The sequence below is a fragment of the Stegostoma tigrinum genome, chromosome 20 (assembly GCF_030684315.1).
Source record: "Stegostoma tigrinum isolate sSteTig4 chromosome 20, sSteTig4.hap1, whole genome shotgun sequence".
NCBI lineage: Eukaryota > Metazoa > Chordata > Chondrichthyes > Orectolobiformes > Stegostomatidae > Stegostoma > Stegostoma tigrinum.
The window spans coordinates 50588861-50608160 of NC_081373.1; the positions used below are offsets into that span (position 1 = coordinate 50588861).

Consider the following 19300-nt stretch of genomic DNA (forward strand, 5'->3'; position numbering starts at 1 on the left):
ATCCCTTGCAGTCATACGTCATTCTGAGCTGGACATTTATTACCATTTCTTCATCAGAGTCAATAACCTACAACTTCTTACCAAGCAGGGCTGAGTGTATACTGTCACCATCCTGGCTGCAGGAGTTCAAAAACCCAACTCTGCTTCAGTTTCTTGAGGGGCCATCAGGGATAATCTTTGCAAATCCCAAGACAAAAAGTTATCACAAACATATTAGGAATTGCTGATTGGTGGGGAACTGCAGACAACAGTATTGGGAGTATTCAAAAACAGAGTTATCACAGAATCTCTTCAGTATGGAAGCAGACTATTCAGCCCACTGAGTCCACACTGGCTCTCAAAAGACCATCCCACCTAGACCCAGTATTCCCACATTTACCACAGCTAATCTACCTAGCCTGCATACCTTTGGAGGAAACTGGGGCACCCAGAGCAAACCCATGCAGACATGGAGTAGAACATGCAAACTCCACAGACAGTCACCTGAGGTTAGAATCAAACCTGGGTCACTGGTGCTGAATCCTCCACTATCAGCATCCTGCGATAGGATTAGTGTTAGGGTACGGGAATAATTATGGCCATAAACTCAACAGGTCTCACCACAAACAGTAGGTACAAGAGCAGGTCAGTGGTTAGGAATACTGTAGCCACTAACTCACTCTTAACTCCTCAAAAATCTTTCCATCGCCTACAAATCAAGTCTGGAGTGTAATGGAACATTCCACCCCCACCACACCTTGCCTGGATTAGTATGGTTTCCAACACAAGAAGCCTGATAGCCATCACCTCCATACCATCTACTCCCTCCACCATTGAGCCTTGCAACACTGTGTACTATCTACAGGATGTCCTGAAGAAATTCATTAAAGATCCTTAGACAGCACCTTCCAAACCCACGACCACTTCCATTTAGAAGGATAAGGGCAGGAGATACATGGGAACACTACCCCGTGCAAGTTCCCCTCCAAGTCACTCATGAGACTGACTTGGAAATATATCGCCGTTCCTTCACAGTTGCCGGGTCAAAATCCTGGAAAGCTCTCCGAGGGCACTGCGGGCCTACATACTGCATGTGGACTGCTGCGTTCAAAAAGCCTCACTGCCACCTTCTCAAGGGCATCTCCGGATGGGTAATAAGTGCTGGCCCAGTGGATAGAAAAAGCGTCTGCCACTGCCAGATTTCCACTCAGCCGTACGTTTTCAATTCTTACAACTTTTGTGTCACTTCCACTTCTTGCAATAGTGTCCAGTACCCAGGTCTAGGTCTTCAATAAGGCAGATAAGAAGAGGTACTGTGAGAGTGTGTCTGGGACCATGGGTCAGAATTGCAGAGTAAGGGATTGCCCATTTAGGTTGGGATGAGAAGGAATTTCCTGAGGGTAGAAGATGTGTGGATTTTAAAAAAAAAACAGCAGAGGCCACTTGAGGCTGGTTTGTGAAGTAGATTCGAGGCAGAGACACAGATTTTTTAAATCACAAGGGAATCAAGGGTTACAGGGAAAAGCCAGGAAAGTAGCTTGGAGGATTATCATGGAGTTGTACAGCAGATCAGCCACAACCAAATTGAATGTTGCAGTGCTGATGGCCCAAATGGCCTACATCTGACCCAAAGTCATCTGGTTTTAACCGGAGGTCAGGGAAATCCTGGAGAATTCTGCCTTTTACCTGCCTCTAGAATGGAAAATTACTATTCCCAAACACTATTTCCTTTTACTTAGCCTACTTCAAACATCTTGCAACCGTTCCTTGGAGTGAATGATCTAACTTCGCAGGCAAGGCTGTTCTTTGGCACTTTAGCAAAAACCTCGAACACGTACACCTCATCCACTGCCTTTCCCTCATTGACTCTAAGCTTTTCAAGCTAGTTCATTAAAACCTCATATCCCTAACAAATCTGAGCCAACTTCCCTTCACTACTTCACAGACTTTCCTGGAGGAAATCAACAACACAGGAAAACATGCAAACTCCACACAGACAGTTGCCCGAGGCTGGAATCGAACCCGGGTCCCTGGCGCTGACAGGCAACAGTGCAAACCACTGAGCCACTATGATGGCCACCAGCTCAGTATCAAACAAGGATTGGAAGATTACGGCCAGTGCCTATCATCCTGACTTCCCTCAGCATCAAATAGATCCCATATGTTCCTGTTGTACTACATTGCCTTTTTACATCAGCTCTCTGTCATTACCAAATCAAGCTACTTCCACCTCTTCTTCCACACCCTTTACCTTGGTGAATTTGGCTGTTAACAGAAAACAATGCGCATTTCTGGGACAGATGCATCTCTCCCAGGAGCAGCCCCCAGGGTCAGAGGAAGCAAAGGGGGAGCATGGAATAGACAGGGCACAGAAAGGGTAATGATGACTGGCCGCTGCTGGCCTGTGCACAGTACAGTCCAGTCCAGTAAGTTATGCAATACAACTTCTCTACCATTTCATATTTATCCCAGTGACTCAACACAACATTTTTCTAACTTGTCTATTGATGGGCTAAAGAAAACAGATCACCTGGTTATCGTCACATTGCTCTACGTGAGAACTTGCTGTGCACAAATTAGATCCACATTTCCTGCATTGTAACAGCACCACCTTAGAAACACTTTCCCAGTTGTAATTTGGAGCAAGAGTGTAGCTAACTCCTACTTGTAGTTCTTTTAACATGCTGGGATGCTCCTCAGCTGTGAGAGGCAGTGTATGGACACCGGCCTTTTCTTGTTTCAACACACACTTCAAATTATTTCACTTCGCCCCACTTCTGACAGCGCACTCACAAATCGCAACGCGCCCAGGTTCAGATGTACATCGGAATAACGCTCCGGATTATTTACTGCAATTTTCTAAAAAAGTTGGGAGACCGGTGTGACAAAATTGTTGTTCAGCAGATGACGGGTATGAGCAGGGTGAGAAAGGACAGAAAATTTTCCCCAGCTGGCAAGTGAGAATCCTTCAGTTTAAAAGATTGTCACTAAGAGGCTGGGAGGGGGCTCAGAGAAATTGGTGGGCATGGAATACTTCACCATAGGGAGTAGGTGAGGAAGGGATTAGTGTACAAGGATGTGGGGATCTAAAACGTTCAATTTTGAGGAATGCCTTATGCATCACCCACAACGATGATACATGGACTTCATGATAAATAGAGAGTATGAAAGAGAAAAAGAGGTTTACCTAATTCAATCTAGCTTGGAAATTCACTTTACATTAATTAATAGGAAATCAGAAACAGCAAAAATGTAAAACACTTAATGGGAGTACCAGATGTACATTTTAGCCTCAGTATTGTAATTGACCACTTCCTCCTTTGAACACCAAAACCATATTCACCAGTGCGTGGTTCAGAGTTTATGATATCGCAGGCTGGTCCTTGCTTTCTTTCAGCAACACCTTCCAGATCCTCCCCATAATCTCTGTCACAATCTTTGACTCACCAGTGTAGCTGGGAACTGAAATAAAACAACCAATGCCAGAGGAACTCAGCAGGTCTGGCAAAGAAAGCTGGGGCCAGGGAAGATCCAGCAGTTTCAGGTTAGTATGATCTTCAACTTTAGGCAAGAAGGTAATGCTTTAATTGGAAAAAGCTGAGGAAGACTGCATTAATTTGCCTGTAATGCAGGTTTTAGTGCTCAAAGGAAACTACAATTGTCACTCAGCTGTCAAGTTTCAAAGCACTTCAATGCTCCATCACTGTCAAACACAAGGTGCTGCCTATGGTAAATTATGTGAAAGTAATTGAAGCTCATTGGATCTGGACAAGGTTAACTGCTTCCTTTTGAAGCAGCTAAAATTCAATAAGTGGGCTGGAAATCCAATTGCTCCATGTCCATTTTGCTGGCATAAAATGATTACCTGAGTGACCAAAATGGTGCGCACACAGTCTGTAGGAACTATTGTAAAAATGTAATTATCACTGTTGAATAAGGATCCTATACTGTATGTCCAACATTTTTGAAGCTATCCCAGTGCCTGACTGAACAAATTCACTCATGCATAGCAGGAACCTTGCAGTAGTGGGCCGTCTATTAGATTAAATCACGTTGTTCTTTTCTGCATTTAAGCTGCTAATTAACCATGGAGCTTTACATTTCAGGGAGGTAGGTATACAGAATAGCATCATTTCTTTCTTCTACAACTGATAGGGGCCTTCAAACAATGTTTTGCTCGTTTATTTGGTCAGGGCAGTTTTATTGCAGATCCAGGGCCTGGACAACAAAAGGACAGAGAACCTCTCCAAAAGCTAGGAGACCTCAGAAACACGGTCTTCAGGGATCCTTCTCACCCGAGCATCAGAGGAGAGAAGCTAGTCAGGGTCTTCACTGAGCAGGCAGCCATTGGCTGCGTTCACAGGACACTGCCCCATGGATAGTCAGAGTTTCTTTGAATAAAAGGAAGGGAGAGAGAAGCAACAGCAAAGATAGGCCTCCTTAGAAAATGAGGACAGGAAATTATAATGGGAGTCACAAAATGGCAGAGGCTGTGCCCTCAGGTCCTAGTCTCTCCATCTAGTAGAAACAGCTACTAAACATCTACTCAATCCAGGCTTCTTTGTATTCTGCAGTTTTCAATGAGAACCCCAATCCTTCTAAACTCCAGAGTCCATAAAGACTCCTCTGATGACAAGTCCTTCATTCTTGAGATCACTCTTGTAGATCTCCTCTGGCAGCGCCCCTAACGACAACACATTCTTTCTTACAGACAAGGCGCAAACCTCCTCAATATTCCAAATGTGATTTGACCTCAGCCTTATCCAGCCTCAGCAGTACATCTCTGCTCTTGTATTCTAGCCCTCTTGAAATGAATACTAACATTGTAGTTGCCCTAACTGCCAAGTGAAATTGAATGTTAGCGTCACTTCTTTGCCCAATCTCCCAGCCTGTCCAAATCCTTCCACTTCCTCAACACCATCTATCCCTCCAAATATTAGTGTCATCTGCAAACTTAGCATCAATACCCTTGTTCCTTCATCCAAATCCCTAATGTATAACAAGAATAGTTGTGGTCCAAACTAACCTCCTGTGGAATTGAGAGAAAGGCCCTTTTATCTTGACTCTAATCTGCCAGTCAGTTAATCCTCGACTCATACCATTGGGTCTTGTGGACTTATCGATCAAGAGACCCAACACCACTTCTTTCTTGACCTCACATCCAAGAATGTCACGTGGGGTGAAAAGTCTCGGTTATGAAGGTACATTTGACCAGCTTTCTTCTTTAAGAGCCTCCCGTTTGGCATCCTATCAAAAGGCCTGAGAAACGGAAGCAGTGGATGTAATATGTTTGGATAGTCAAAAGGCACAAATTCAGTAACGTACCAGGCAGAAGGCTACTTAACAAGATAACAGCCCAAAGTGTTGGGATGGAATATTAGCATGGATAGATTAATAGATGACCAGGGTGTGAGGGTGGGGAGGGTGTATATAGGGGACATTTTTGGGTTGGCAAATTGTATCTAGTGGAGTTTCACAGTGATCAGTGTTTGGGGCCACAATTATTTACAATATATGTTAATGACCTAAATAAAGCAATGTGAATGAACTATCACCATGTTTGAAGTGATGCAAAAAAAAAAGGTGGGATGACAAGCACGGACGTTAACAGCAGCATAGAGGTGACTGAGCAAAACCTTGGTAGATGAAATATCACGGGGAATTGAGGTGATGCTCATTGGTTGGAAGAAGAGAGGAGCCGAATATTATTCGAATAGAGAAAGACTGCCAACAGCTGCAGCTCAAGTGAATGTGGGGTCCTTGTGCGTTAATCGCAAAGTCAGCATCTAAGTCCAATGGGTAACTGGAAACGAAAAAGGAGTATTGGCCTTTATTGCAAAGGGAATTGAACATAAAAATATGGAGGTCTTGCTAAAACTATACAAGATATTAGTCAGACCACAACTCCCCTCATCTAAGAGCATAGAACAGCACAGCACGGTACAGGCCCTTCGGCCCACAATGTTGTGCTGAACTTTTATCCTAAACCCTAGGTCTATCTAACCTCCACCCCTACTTTATAACATCATCCAGAAACCTATCTAATAGCTGCTTAAATGCCCCTAAAGAGGCCAACTCCACTACCCTCTCTGACAATGTATTCCATGCCCCGACCACTCTCTGAACAAAGAGCCTACCTCTGACGTTTCCCCGATATCTCCCGCCACTCATTTAAAACGATGCCCCCTTGTACCAGCTACCTCCACTTGAGGAAAAGGTCTCCGACTGTCTATCCATACCTCTGATCATTTTACACACCTCTATCAAGTCACCTCTCATCGTTCGTCGTTCTAAAGAGAAAAGCCTGAGCTCTCTCAACCTTTCCCCACAAGACCTTCCCTCCATTCCAGGCAACATCCTGGTAAACCTCCTCTGCACCTTTTCCAACTCTTACACACCTTTCTTGTAATGAGGCAACCAGAACTGGACACAAAACTCCAGATGTGGTCCAACGAGGCTTTTGTATAGCTGGAGGATAACTTCACGGCTCTTGAACTCAATCCCTCTATTAATGAAAGCTAACACACCATATGCTTTCGTAACAACTATCCATCTGGGTGGCAGCTTTCAGGGAACTGTGAACACGAACACCGAAATCCGTCTGCTTCTCCACCCTGCCAAGAATATTTCCATTAACCCCATATTCTGCTTTCAAATTTGTCCTTCCAAAATGAATCACCTCACACTTTTCAGGGTTAAACTCCATCTGCCACTTCTCAGCCCAGCTCTGCATCCCATCAATGTCCTTTTGTAGCCTAGAACAGACCTCCACACTGTCCACAACTTGACCCACATTCGTGTTTCCCACAAACTTGCTAATCCACCCTTCCACTCCTTCATCCAAGTCATTTACAAAAATCACAAATAGAAGTGGACCCAGAACAGATCCTTATGATACACCACTCGTAACTGAGCACCCATGTTGAATATTTTCCATCCACTACCACCCTTTGTCTTCTAAAAAGGTCAGCCAATGCTGAATCCAATCTGCCATATTTCCCCTTTCCCAGGCCTCCTTACTTTCTGCATGAGCCTACCATGGGGAACCTTATCAAACGCCTTACTTAAATCCATGTATACCACATCCACTGCTCTACCTTCATCCATGTGTTTGGTCACCTCCTGAAAAAAATTCAACAAGGTTTGAGAGGCGTGATCTACTCCTCACAAATCCGTGCTGACTATCACAAATCAAACTGTGCCTATCCAACTGATCGTAAATCCCACCTCCCAGAGCCCTTTCCAACAATTTGCCCACCACTAATGTAAGGGACTTGCCTGTAATTTTCAGGGTTATCCCTACTCCATTTTTTGAACACGGGAGTGATGTTTGCCTTTCTCCAATCTTCTGGCACTATACCTGTGGACAGTGAGGACGAAAAGATGATTGTCAAAGACCCTGCGATCTCTTCCCTTGCTTCCCATAGAATCCTTGGATAAATCCCATTACGCCCACAGGATTTATTTATCTTCAAGTCCCTCAAAATTCCTAGTACATCTTCCTTAGTACCATCGACCTCCTCTAGCCTACCAGCCTGTTTCAACTAGATCCCTCTCAGTTGTGAATACAGAAGGAAGTATTCACTAAAGGACCTCTTCTTTCTCTTGAGGCTCCAAACACACTTTCCCTTTACAATGCTTGATCGGCTCAACCCTTTCTCTGGTCATTCTCTTATTCCTCACGTACGTGTAAAAAGCCTTGGAATTTTCCTTGATCCTATCCACCAAGGTTTTCTCATGCCCCCTTATAGCTCTCCTAAGCCCTTTCTTCAGCTCCTTCCGAACTAACTTGTGCCCCTCTAGAGCCTTTTACATTCCTTGTTTCCTAAACCTTACATAAGATCCTTCTTCCTCTTAACCAGTCGTTCCAGCTCAAGAACCATGGCTCCGTCACTCGACCACTTGTTAGGGATAAACACATCGAGCCCATGCAGTATGCATTCCTTAAACAATCTCCACATTTCTATAGCACTCTTTCCAGAAGCATCTGTTCCCATTTCACGTTCCCCAGTTCTTGCCCAACAGAATTGTAATTACCCTTGCCCCAATTATAAACCTATCCCGCTGTATGTACCTATCCTTATCCATGACTACTGTTAAAGTAACAGAGTTAAGATCCCTACTGCCATAATGCTTCCCTACCAACAGGTCTAACATTTGGGCCAGTTCATTGCCAAGCACCAAATCCAAAGTGGCTTCTCCTCGTATTGGTCTATCTACGTACTGTGTCAGGAATCCTTCCTAAATGCACTTGACAAAATCCGCTCCATCTAAACTATTAGAAATATAATGTTTCCAAGCAATATTTGGAAAGTTGAAGTCACCCAGTACGATTCCGCCCAAACTATACCTCCCAGGGGTCCCCTCACTCCCAGTCTGCTCCTCCCCCAGAAAGGAAGGAAAGATAAATTGGCAGTGGAGGAAATTCAAAGAACGTTTTTGCGGTTTTTCCTTGAGGACAGGAGTTTGTACTCACCGGAGTTTTCTAAAAAAAAATGAAAGGCAACCGGATTCAAACAGATGTAGGATTTTTTGGAGATTTGACAGGGCAGATGTGGAAAGGTTGTTTCCCCGAGTGAGAGTTGTTGATCAGAATGAGGAGTCACACACTTAAGACAGAGCTGAGGAGGAATTTCTTCTCTCAGAGGGTAGTGCATTTGTGGAATTCTTTACCAGAGGGTTGTGCTGTTAACTGTATGCAAGGCTGAAGTAGATAGATTTTTAATCAGGAGGAGAATCACTAGGATGGGAAGAGGCAGGAAAGTGGAGTTAAGGATTAGAGCAATCAAGCGCTCTAAGACTATCAGATCAGCCAATCACACTGGATGGTAAAGTTCACCATCAGTCAAGGACCATTCAGTGATGAGTAGCAAGTGCTGACCTACTCAGCAATATCCATGTACTGTGAGCAAACAAAAAAACAAACTGACGAAACAAAAAAGACTTGACTCTAGTGACTGAATTCCATCGGCCCATGTAATTTATGCAGAAAAATTGAGAATCAGTATTTTGTAGTCCCTGAAGCATCATTTTTGTTTGTTTGTATATGCAGTGTTCTTATGGGGTCCTCCTCCAGTGGCTAAATCTTGGCAACTGGAAGCATTTTGGGATACACCTGTGTTGGCCACTGCAGCTCTGGACCTTGAGATCCTAGTTGCAGGCTGCTACATCATGGCAGAGGGAGCGAACATGGAAAACATCACAGGTGCCAGTGAGTAGTCTCCCACATAAGCTCAAACACTTCATGTTTCTCTTTCACTCCTGGAACAACTCAGCACTAGCTCATCGGCAGGCCATCCTAGTGCACGCTGTGTCCAGCCACCTTCCCTGGCAGCCTGGACCAAGGTCAGGTCAGCAATCTGTACTCTGGTTTCACTGCTGCAACATAGGGAATGCAGCAACTAGACTGTAAAACCAGCAACAGGGCCTCCTCCTCTCTCCCTATCTATTTCAGAACCCTCTCCCCCTTCCCCGTTTTCTGAAGGAGGGTCTAGGCCCAAAACATCAACTTTTGTGCTCCTAAGATGCTGCTTGGCCTGCTGTGTTCATCCAGCTCCACACTTATCTCAGATTCTCCAGCATCTGCAGTTCCCATTATCTATGTTTCAGTACTATTTGTTATGGGATAAGTCATGGGGTAGAAATCATCTTTGGAATAAAACCATTTCAGGTTAAGGTCTCAAGCAAAAGGCAGCACTTCTGACAGTGCAACACTCCATCAGGTGCTCTACCAATTCGGTTGCATATATTGGTTATATTTATACCATACCTACCCTGCAGTTTGACAAGATAAACCCGAGTTATGAAAACAAAAGACACTTTGAGCAAACATCCACATTGCAAACACATCTTTTGCGAGCGTAAAAGTATCAGGTGCAATATATTCCTTTCCTTACATGATGAAGAGCTGAGCACTCGGTGGAGAAGGGGCAGCTTCCGTGTCCAATACAAATCTTTGGCTCTTGCTGAAACTGGAGCAACGCGGTGAAACTAGCGGGTTGTCACCCTCGGCGATGTGGTGCAGCAACCTACCAGCCCCCAGGGATCGATGGGCTTCGACTCCATTCTCCAGCTCGCTCTGCCAGCCTTCAAAGGCTGGAACTGGTTCTATAAAAAAATAAAAATCAACCAGACATGTTAGAAGTTTGTTCTCTCCATCAAGGCTAGAGTTAGGACAAACAAACAAACACAGTCAGACTGTAGTCTTGCACAGAGGGTCAATGCAGTACGAAGGCCTGGAACTGTTTGACAATATTTGAACATTCGAAACAAGGAATCAAGCTTTATTTAAGTTCATTTGCGGGAATGCAGGCATCACTGACTAGTCAACATTTGTTGCCACCCCTTGGACGTAATTTTAAAAGACAATTCAGTATGTGCTAGAAAAGTGAAATATTATGGAGAATTTGGAGACAGAGCGAGAGAGTAGGATTAACTGATTAGATATTTCAAAAGAACTAGCACAGATAGGAGAGACAGAATGGCCTCCTTATGCCCAGTATGGCTCAATTATTCTAGCTTTAGTCACTTACTCCTTTCTCATGATAATGATTCACCAACATGCAGAAATCTCTATTGCACCACATAATGTTCGTAATAGCTATGGTGTCAGTGTGAACTAGCTGTTATACCAACATTAGAAAACACCCTTTGTCCTCAGCAAATGCAGGGGAACAGTAAGCTTTTCATTTCTTCCTTCCACTCTTGAGCACAGCCAGTTCATCAATAAACAAATCCAGCCCCTGAATAAATATTCCTTCTGTGTGGCTCAATGGATAGTCTCCTCCCCCAGGAAATACTGACATCCCAGGCTTCAGGCAGAAAAGATGAGTTGCCTGGATTTTCAGAAGGGGCGGATATAGAGGATCATTTGCTGCGCACATCTGAGTTTGTGGGAGAATCAACATCCAGCTTAAAATGAGGTGAAGCCACTGCACTTCCTATTGGATGTGCATTTGTCTATCGCCTGTTTGAAGGCACACTTAAAAAAAGGGGAGATAGTGGCAAAGTCATATTGAAACAGGGCCTTTGGCCCACTATGCCTATGCCAATATTGTGGCAACATCATTGGACTAGTATCCAGAGGATAATCCTCTGGGAAAATAGGTTCTAATCCCAATATGGCAACTAATGGAATTATATAAAATTTATACCGATAACTGTGACCATGAAAGCATCATTGATGGTGAAAAAGCCATCCAGTTCACTCATACCCTTTAGCGCATGGTATCTGTAATATTTATGAGTGTCAATAGATAATATTTGCTCCGTTTAGGGAGGGAAACCTGCTGTGCTTACCCAGTCTAGCAGATGTGTGACTCCAGACCCACAACAATGTGGTTGACTTTTAAGTGCCCTCTGAAACGGTCAAGCAAACCACTCAGTTCAATGGGAATTAGGGAGGACAACAAACACTGGCCATGCCAGTGATTTCCACATCCCATGAAAGAATAAAAAATAATAAATAGTGAGTTACAGATTTAGAATCCCAGGTAACCTTGATTATGGTGCGCTAAAAACTTGGAAAAATTCAGCTTGTTTTTGAACCTACCGCTAGCCATTAATGGTATTAACTTTACATGCTGGCTGCAGGCTCTGCTTGTGCTGCAAGGACAGACTGACAAAGTTGATAAGAGGCAGTAAGTTGACAATAGTCTCATCTCAGGCTGTAAATGGAATGTTTTTCTGTTGGACAGACAGAGGAAAAAACCCCAGCCCAAAACAAAAAGCTCAGAAAATACACAATAGCATCTCCAGAGAACGTTGAACAGTACAGCACAGGCCCCCCCAGCCTGCCAGGTCTGTGCCGACCATGATGCCATTCTAAACCAATCTTATCTGCCTGCAGTTGGTCTGCATCCCTCTGTTCTCTGCCTAGATGGGTCTTAAATGTTGCTGTCATATCTGATTCTACCACCTCCCCTGACAGCATATTCCCAGCACCTACCATCCTTTGCGTGAAAAAAAACCATGCCTCACATCTCCTTCAAACTTTTCTCCTCTCGCTGTAAAAATCTACACCCTAGGAGCAAGGACGGAGAGTTGGAGTCTTTCTATACCTCTCATTAGATGTATATAAATTGTCAGGTCACCCTCCAGCCCCTGAAGCTTCAGCGAAAACAATCCACGTTTGTACAACCTCTCCTTATAGCTACTACATTCAAATCCAGGCCATACCTTGGTGAATCTCTTTCTGTACTCTCTCCGAAGCCTTCACACCCTTCCTAAGATGTGTGCAGTTCTGGTCGCCATAGTAATTCAAATGCAGCCTCACTTGAGGTTTATACAGCTGGAATATGACTTGTCAAATATTATCCTCAATGCTCTGACCGATGAAGAGAACAATCCCCTATGCCTTTGTAAATACCTTACTCACTTGTATTGCCACTTTCAGGCAGCTTTCGACTTGTATCCCAAGATCCCTCCAGATATCCATGCTCCTAAATGTCCTGCCATTTACTGTTTACTTTCCTCCTGCATTTGACTTCTCAAAATGCATCACTTGACATTTGACTGAATTAAACCCCATCTGGCATTTTTCGACTCAAAACTTTCCAGCTGATTTATATCCTAACGTATCCTTTGATTAGCTTCCTCACTATCCACGATTCCACTAATTTGTATCTGCAAACTCAAAAAAAAAGTCAGATGAAAACACATTTTCACCCAAGTCTGTGTGTGGACCTTGCAGAACAACGCTGGTCATGGACCTCAAGTCAGCAAAGCACCATCCAAAACTACCCTCTGTCTCCGATGACCAAGCTCATTTTGTATTCAATTTGCCAACTTTCCATGGGTCCCATGCAACTTAACCTTTGGAACAGCCTACCATAAGGAACCATATCAAATGTTTCAATAATGTCCATTTCCTTCAGTTTAACACCAATTTGTGCTAAGTTCTGCACTTTGACAAGGCACACACCAGTCAAATTGCCCATGACAGTTCAAACAAAACCCATCGGCTGCAAAACCTGCATGAGATTCGAAACCAGTCCACGAAGGCTCAGGGCCTCAACTCAAAATGCCACACTTCCCCGTTGACATACATTTCGATATGATAAATTCACAGATAATTATCCATCGTGTTCACCATTTCATGGCAACTTGAAATGGAATTGGGTGAACATTTTGCAGGCCAATCTCTTTCAGGTACGTTGGACGTCGAGCGATGTTAAAATGTACCTTGGGCTCAATTTCCCTTCCACCACCCGCTTAGAGAGCTAGACTCTTGTCTACTAAGAATCACACTAGTCGGTCCTCCTGCACTGCCCACGGCAGCTCTGCTTCACTTGACATGCTCATTTGAATATGCTAATTAGCACCTCAATATGAACAGGATCCCAACACCCTGTTGAAGCCGGCAGCTCAAACGTTGACAGCAGGCATCGAGCTATTTAACCAGTGACTCAAGGGACTGCTGTGGGTGAGTCGCTTTGTTTCTTTTCTTTAAAAGCTTTTATTGCAGCTCCTTTTGTTCGCAAAAATCTCTCAACCCCGCACAATGCACCTTCATGCCTTGCTATGCTTCCCTGGTCCGCTCTGTTTTTACCAACCCTTCTACTCCTGACAATTATCTTCCCAGTGGACAATGAGGAGCATTAGGAAGGCCTGTTAAACCGTGAAAAATCTAAAATAACTCCATTTCAAAAAGCCGCACTGAAATTTTAAAATCTCACCTGCATCTGTGCAAACAAAAAAAAAGGTTCAAACCCTGTGGTGGTACATGATCAACCGAGTCACATCTCTATTTATTACCATTCACGACTCTTCTCTGGACTAAACAGAGAATCTCCGCTGTGTCCCCAGTCCTATATCACAGATACTGGGTCCCCTTTACATTAACATTCGGTAGCTTCAGTCACTGCACGTTGACACCATTCTATTCACGCTGGGATAACTCACATACACCTGACACTTGATTTCACACAATTTACGTCAGGATATGCTCCTGCTACTTGGCTGTTCTGGATCATTTACAACGTCATACACACTGCATTGACCTCCTTTTATGTGCTTAGCTTCCCAACCTGTCTGGGTAATGAGTGATACGGTTGACTGCGGTCTTGCAATTGTTCAGAGCTTTGTTTTTGGATTTCATCTTCATCAGAATGAAACACACCTCAAACCCTCTACTACCTGATGGAGGTCTCTAGTCAAAAGTTAATTGCTTCAGATTCAGAAATATTGCTTTAGGCTTATAATAAAGAGCATCTTGTGATTTTATTACCATCCAAACCAGCAGTCCAAAGAGCATTTAATAGCTGTATTTCCATGTAAACAGCACATGACCACACAGGAGTCAGCAAATATTAAGTGCTTGATCTATAAACATCTAAAGTATAAGTCTGCAATGAGATAACTACCCCTCAAAAAATCCAGCTTTTGAATGGATCCATTGCCCTTCGGACTAGTTCCCAGCTGAGCTTATGCGTCACTGTTAAACCAGGTCCTCATGAATTTATAGTGAAATCAGTTATTTTCGTAATCCTGTGCCAATACACCTGCAAATTCAATTACAGCCTGCATTGTTCAAACAAAATCTCTTGAAAGAACGTGACACATTCAAAATCTGACTTTCAACCCGTGAGCTTTTAAAGAACCAATATCACCGCTAACTCCATGACACGGAGGCTGTCATCCAGTTCCAACAAATGCTTCCAACTCGTTTCTAAATGGGTCAAGTGTCGTTCATGCATTGGGACTACTCTGTGGCTATGTAGTGGACAGGAACGATTGACGTGCGTGGCTTGAGCACTCAAAAGCTGAGCAAAACGGTGATATCAGCCCTTTCAAACTCAAGAACACAACCCAATTATGAACGAAAATGAAAATCTGGTTTGTACGCGAAAGAAACAAATTGTGACCGGCTCCTGCTCATGACCAAGTATTACTGAACTAATCCACACCGTGTCTGTAGAGTGTAAGTGAGGGTACAATATAAATAAGGTACCCCCCCCCCCCATACACACACACACACACACACACGCTGCGGTTATTAAGGGAGACAAGCAGTAATGTGACTGGGTTAAAAGGGCAGGTTTCCGAGTTTCAAATGGTAGTGTGTAACGACAGAAGGTACTCACCGTCACTATCCTGCCGGTGCATTAATTTGAAATCAATAATTGGGGCAGCGCGCTCTGATAAAACAAAACAACGTATCAAATAAAACAAAACTGGAACGGAAGGACAGACATTCATTGTCGTAAAGGAAACTCAACATCCACTTCAATGATTTTAAAAAAGCACAACAAAACTGAATTTAAAACAAGATAACAAAATGATTGACACCCTGGATTTGTAAGACAGCAGTTTTGCTAAAGCACGTGAAATGAATTTTAAGGCGTCCATTTGGACAGCAAAGCACAGGACACTTTCTGCATCCAACAATAAGACATTAAATCTTTTAACAGTCTGCTGTAAATGCATTAAGTATCTTACCCCCACTGCTTCCTTCATCAGCAGCCCCGTTCCGATTGATTTGAGGGGGTTGCTCCTTGCCTCTTTGTGTCCCAGGACTTTCCTCGGGGCTCGGTAAAAACGACGAGCACAGGTCAATGTCAAAGCTCTGCAGCTTCATCAAGGAGTTCTGCAAACAAAAGCAGAACATGATGCCATGAAATGCTGCTAGCACGGACGCCAGGCCTGCCCAAGGCTGGCGAGTGGGGGGGGGGGGTGCGGGGGCAAAGAGATGCGGTTCCACCCTGAAGCACTCGGGTGAAGGGCCACTTCCAGTTTAAAACCATCTACTCGCGAGGACTGACATGCTGCTGGCGCTCTGCAGCTCAAACACCTTTAACCAGCACAATCGTGAGTCAAGCCAGCAGCGGGGAACACTCATTCCGTCAGCAGTCTGTGTGCTTGTCAGCCAGCCAATCTGACAAAGCATTGAAATTATAGTCTCATGAATACCCTGCTGCATCTGTACAATAGTTTCATCGAGCCTGCTGACATCATCTCTGCTGACAATTGGCCCCTCCCAGTGCAGTCCATTCATAAAATCCCGGAAAGGATAGTAAAGATTGAGCCAGGCAATCCATCAGTCTACATTTGCAGCAGCTGTCTTCCTCCTGGGGAGGAATATTGATTTTTGTTTCGCATTCGCCAGCGTGGGTTTAAATCAGTTGCAAACTAAAAGTCAGCAGAATGTATTTTTAATCCATTCAGATAGAGGTGAAGCCTTCTCTCTCTCTCTCTTCCCCCCGTATTCTTTGGGCAGAGTTCTGTAATAAACGTGTTGTTCATTTTCAACATCAACGAGCCCAGTTCAGCAGAAAGGCTCCGGGCAGCATGACTGCGATAAAAGGAGCCGTTACCAGCATCTCTCGCTTGTATCCACTGTTGACCCTCGGTCGCTGGACCTACATGCGCAGTTACACGCACGTAAATATGCTCGCCTGCACGTCTTGTCAGCAGCAAACCGGCCAATTCCAGCCTGAATGAGGCTCAACTTGCAGCTTCCTCATATACTCATCATTTGATCCTCACTACATTTTTTTTAAAAAGTCCCCCTCAAAAAAAAGCAAGCATACTGGTCAGTAGGAACATTATTTACAAGGATGAAAAAGACAAATTAAACAACTTCTGTCACTCAGGTTTAATGCATTTTCCGTAACTTTTCAACAACTTGCCTTTGTACAATATCATGACTTTGAAAACCCAGGCACACAGGAACACTGAACAAGGGACCGGGGCAAATAACTTGGTTAAAGATGTAGGTTTTGAGGAGAATCTGAAAGATCACTGATAAATGATATGACATTGAAGGTTTGTAATCTTGCCCTCAAAAGGATTGGGAGGCAAGAAACAGGCTTGACCAACAGGACACTGTTTAATACAGGCAGAAGAAGAGGGTGCTGATTGGTCATTGCCTTGGAAACAATCAAAAACAGTTAACTGCCAAACTTTTTCTCAGGCCAGAGATAGCAACAACTGCAGGTGCCGGACAATCTGAGATAACAAGGTATAGAGCTGGATGAACACAGCAGGCCAAGCAACATCAGAGGAGCAGGAAGGCTGACGTTTCAGGCCTGGACCCTTCTTCAGAAAATGGGTCTTTCTGAAGAAGGGTCTAGGTCCAAAACGTCAGCCTTCCTGCTCCTCTGATGCTGCTTGGCCTGCTGTGTTCATCCAGCTCCACACCTTGTTATCTCAGATTCTCAGGCCAGTCAGGTAGAATCTGATTGGTTGGGTGCTACAACTGGGGATGCTTCACTTGTTTCTAATCAGAGATAGTAAGAACAGCCGATGCTGGAGTCTGAGATAACAAGGTGTGGAGCTGGATGAACACAGCAGGCCATAGAGCATCAGAGGAGCAGGAAGGTTTGACGTTTCGGGCCTAGATCCTTCCTCAAAAATGGGGAGGGGAGCTCAGAAATAAGCAGAGAGAGGAGGGGTGGGGCTGGGAAAGGTGGCTGGGATGGTGATAGGTGAATGCAGGTAGGGAGTGGTGGGGATTGATCAGTGAGCGAGATGGGAGGAGTGGGTACGTGGGAGAGAAGATGGACAAGTTGTGTCAGGTCAAGGAGGCGGGATGAGAGGGAGGGTTGGACGTGAGATGAGGCAGGGGTTGGGGAGATTTTAAAACCAGTGAACTCCATGTTTAGGCCATCGGGCTGTTGGCTCCCGAGGCGGAATATGATGAGACGTTCCTCCGGTTTGCGGGTGATGTCATTGTGACACTGGAGGAGGCCCAGAATGGACATGCCACCCCAGGACTGGGAGGGGAAGTTGAAGTGGTTCATGAATGGAAGGTCTTGTCGTTTCTCATAAACAGAGCGTAGGTGCTCTACAAAGCGGTCTCTGAGCCTCTGCTTGGTCTCACCAATGTAGAGGAGACCACACTGGGAGCTGCGGATGCAGTAAATCACATTGACGAATGTGCAGCTGAACACCTGCCTGATGTGAAAGGTTTTGGATCTTAACAGGAGGTGAGGGGAGAGGTGTAGGGGCAGGTGTAGCACTTCCTGCGGTTGCAGGGAAAGGTGCCGGGGTGGTGGGGCTAATGGGGAGTGTGGAGTGGATGAGGGAGTCACAGAGAGAGCGGTCCCTACAAAACACAGATGGGGGTTGGAAGGGAAATATATCTTTAGTTGTGGGGTCAGACTGTAAGTATCCAACCCTCCCTCTCATCCCCACCTCCTTGACCAGTGCATCTTCTCTCCCACCTATCTGCCATTCCCACCTCACTCACTGACCAATCCCTACCACTCCCTACCTGCACTCACCTATCACCTTCCCAACTACCTTGGCTAGCCCCATCCCTCCTCTCTCTCCTTATTTCTGAGCTCCCTTCCCCCACCCCCATTTCTGAAGAAGGGCCCCAACCCGAAATGTTGACTTTCCTGTTCCTCTGATGCTGCCTGGCCTGCTGTGTTCATCCAGCTCCACACTTGTTTCTATGAGTCCAGTTTTGAAGAAGGTGCAAGGTATGGCCAAAGTCCTTTTGCCTATATCAAACAAGGTCCTGTACATATAACTTCCGACACTTGTAAATGCATCACACTGACGATTTTAAATTGGTTTCCAGTGCAACTATTAGCATAGTCAAGATTATTCAGTAAAGTAATTCCAGTCGCAACATCACTTCTAATGGTGGACATGATTTTCTGTGTGTCGTAAGAACAGACTGATTAAGCACATTTTGCATGGTGTCCACTGTGAATGGTCAATGAGGTGTGTGTTTAATTTGACCCACCAGTTATTGGATACAAAGCCCACATACCTAACACAGCACCAACACTGAAACTCACATCACGTTAGTTATTTGTGTGGTAAGCTTAACAACCTTTTGGCTTGACAGCAGCATTGTGTTAGTGGGTACGTGTGTTTCCTGATGTCAATAGTTATCAAGATTTTGCAGAGGGAGGAGTGGAAAAGTGATACTGGAGAGCTGTTTCCAGTATTCTGCATGTTGGAATGTTAAGAGTTTTTAGGAACTTACGAGATAAGGTAAAGGACAGAGATGGAGCAAACTCTTGAGAAGGGACAATCTAACAAAGTGTTTCCAAGATTGACTGCAGGAATGAAGAATTTCAGTGATGAGGATAGACTGAAGAATTTAGAACCCTTCTCCTCGGAAAGAAGAAGGCTGAGAGGTGATCTGATAGAGGTTTTCGAAACCATGTGCAGGCTGACAAAATAGGTAGGGAGAAGCTGTTCCCAACAGTAAGAGGAAGAGGTATGAGAGAAAATGGATTTAAAATGATGTGCAAAGGTGATGTGAGAAAGAACGTTTTCACTCAGTGAGTAGTTTCTTTCTGGAATGCACTGCCTGGAAGTTTGGTGGAGGCAGGTTCAATTGAGACAGTGCAGAGGGAATTGG

The 19300-nt window shown here is 44.5% G+C and overlaps 1 protein-coding gene across 10 annotated transcripts in view; it reads right to left on the reverse strand.

Moving 5' to 3' along the window:
- Window positions 1–19300, reverse strand: part of fam13c (family with sequence similarity 13 member C) — a 132054-nt gene that overhangs the window by 25626 nt on the left and 87128 nt on the right. For 6 of the 10 annotated variants that reach the window (XM_059653152.1, XM_048550622.2, XM_048550623.2 and 3 more), the window contains exons 4-6: window positions 15418–15565; window positions 15063–15116; window positions 9876–10086 (exon numbers count right to left, since the gene is read on the reverse strand). In XM_059653152.1, coding sequence (XP_059509135.1) covers window positions 9876–10086; window positions 15063–15116; window positions 15418–15565 — 413 coding nt within the window. Of the gene's footprint in view, window positions 1–9875; window positions 10087–15062; window positions 15117–15417; window positions 16168–19300 lie in introns of those variants that run through there. The other 4 variants (XM_048550621.2, XM_059653153.1, XM_048550627.2 and 1 more) reach the window with 4 other exon arrangements.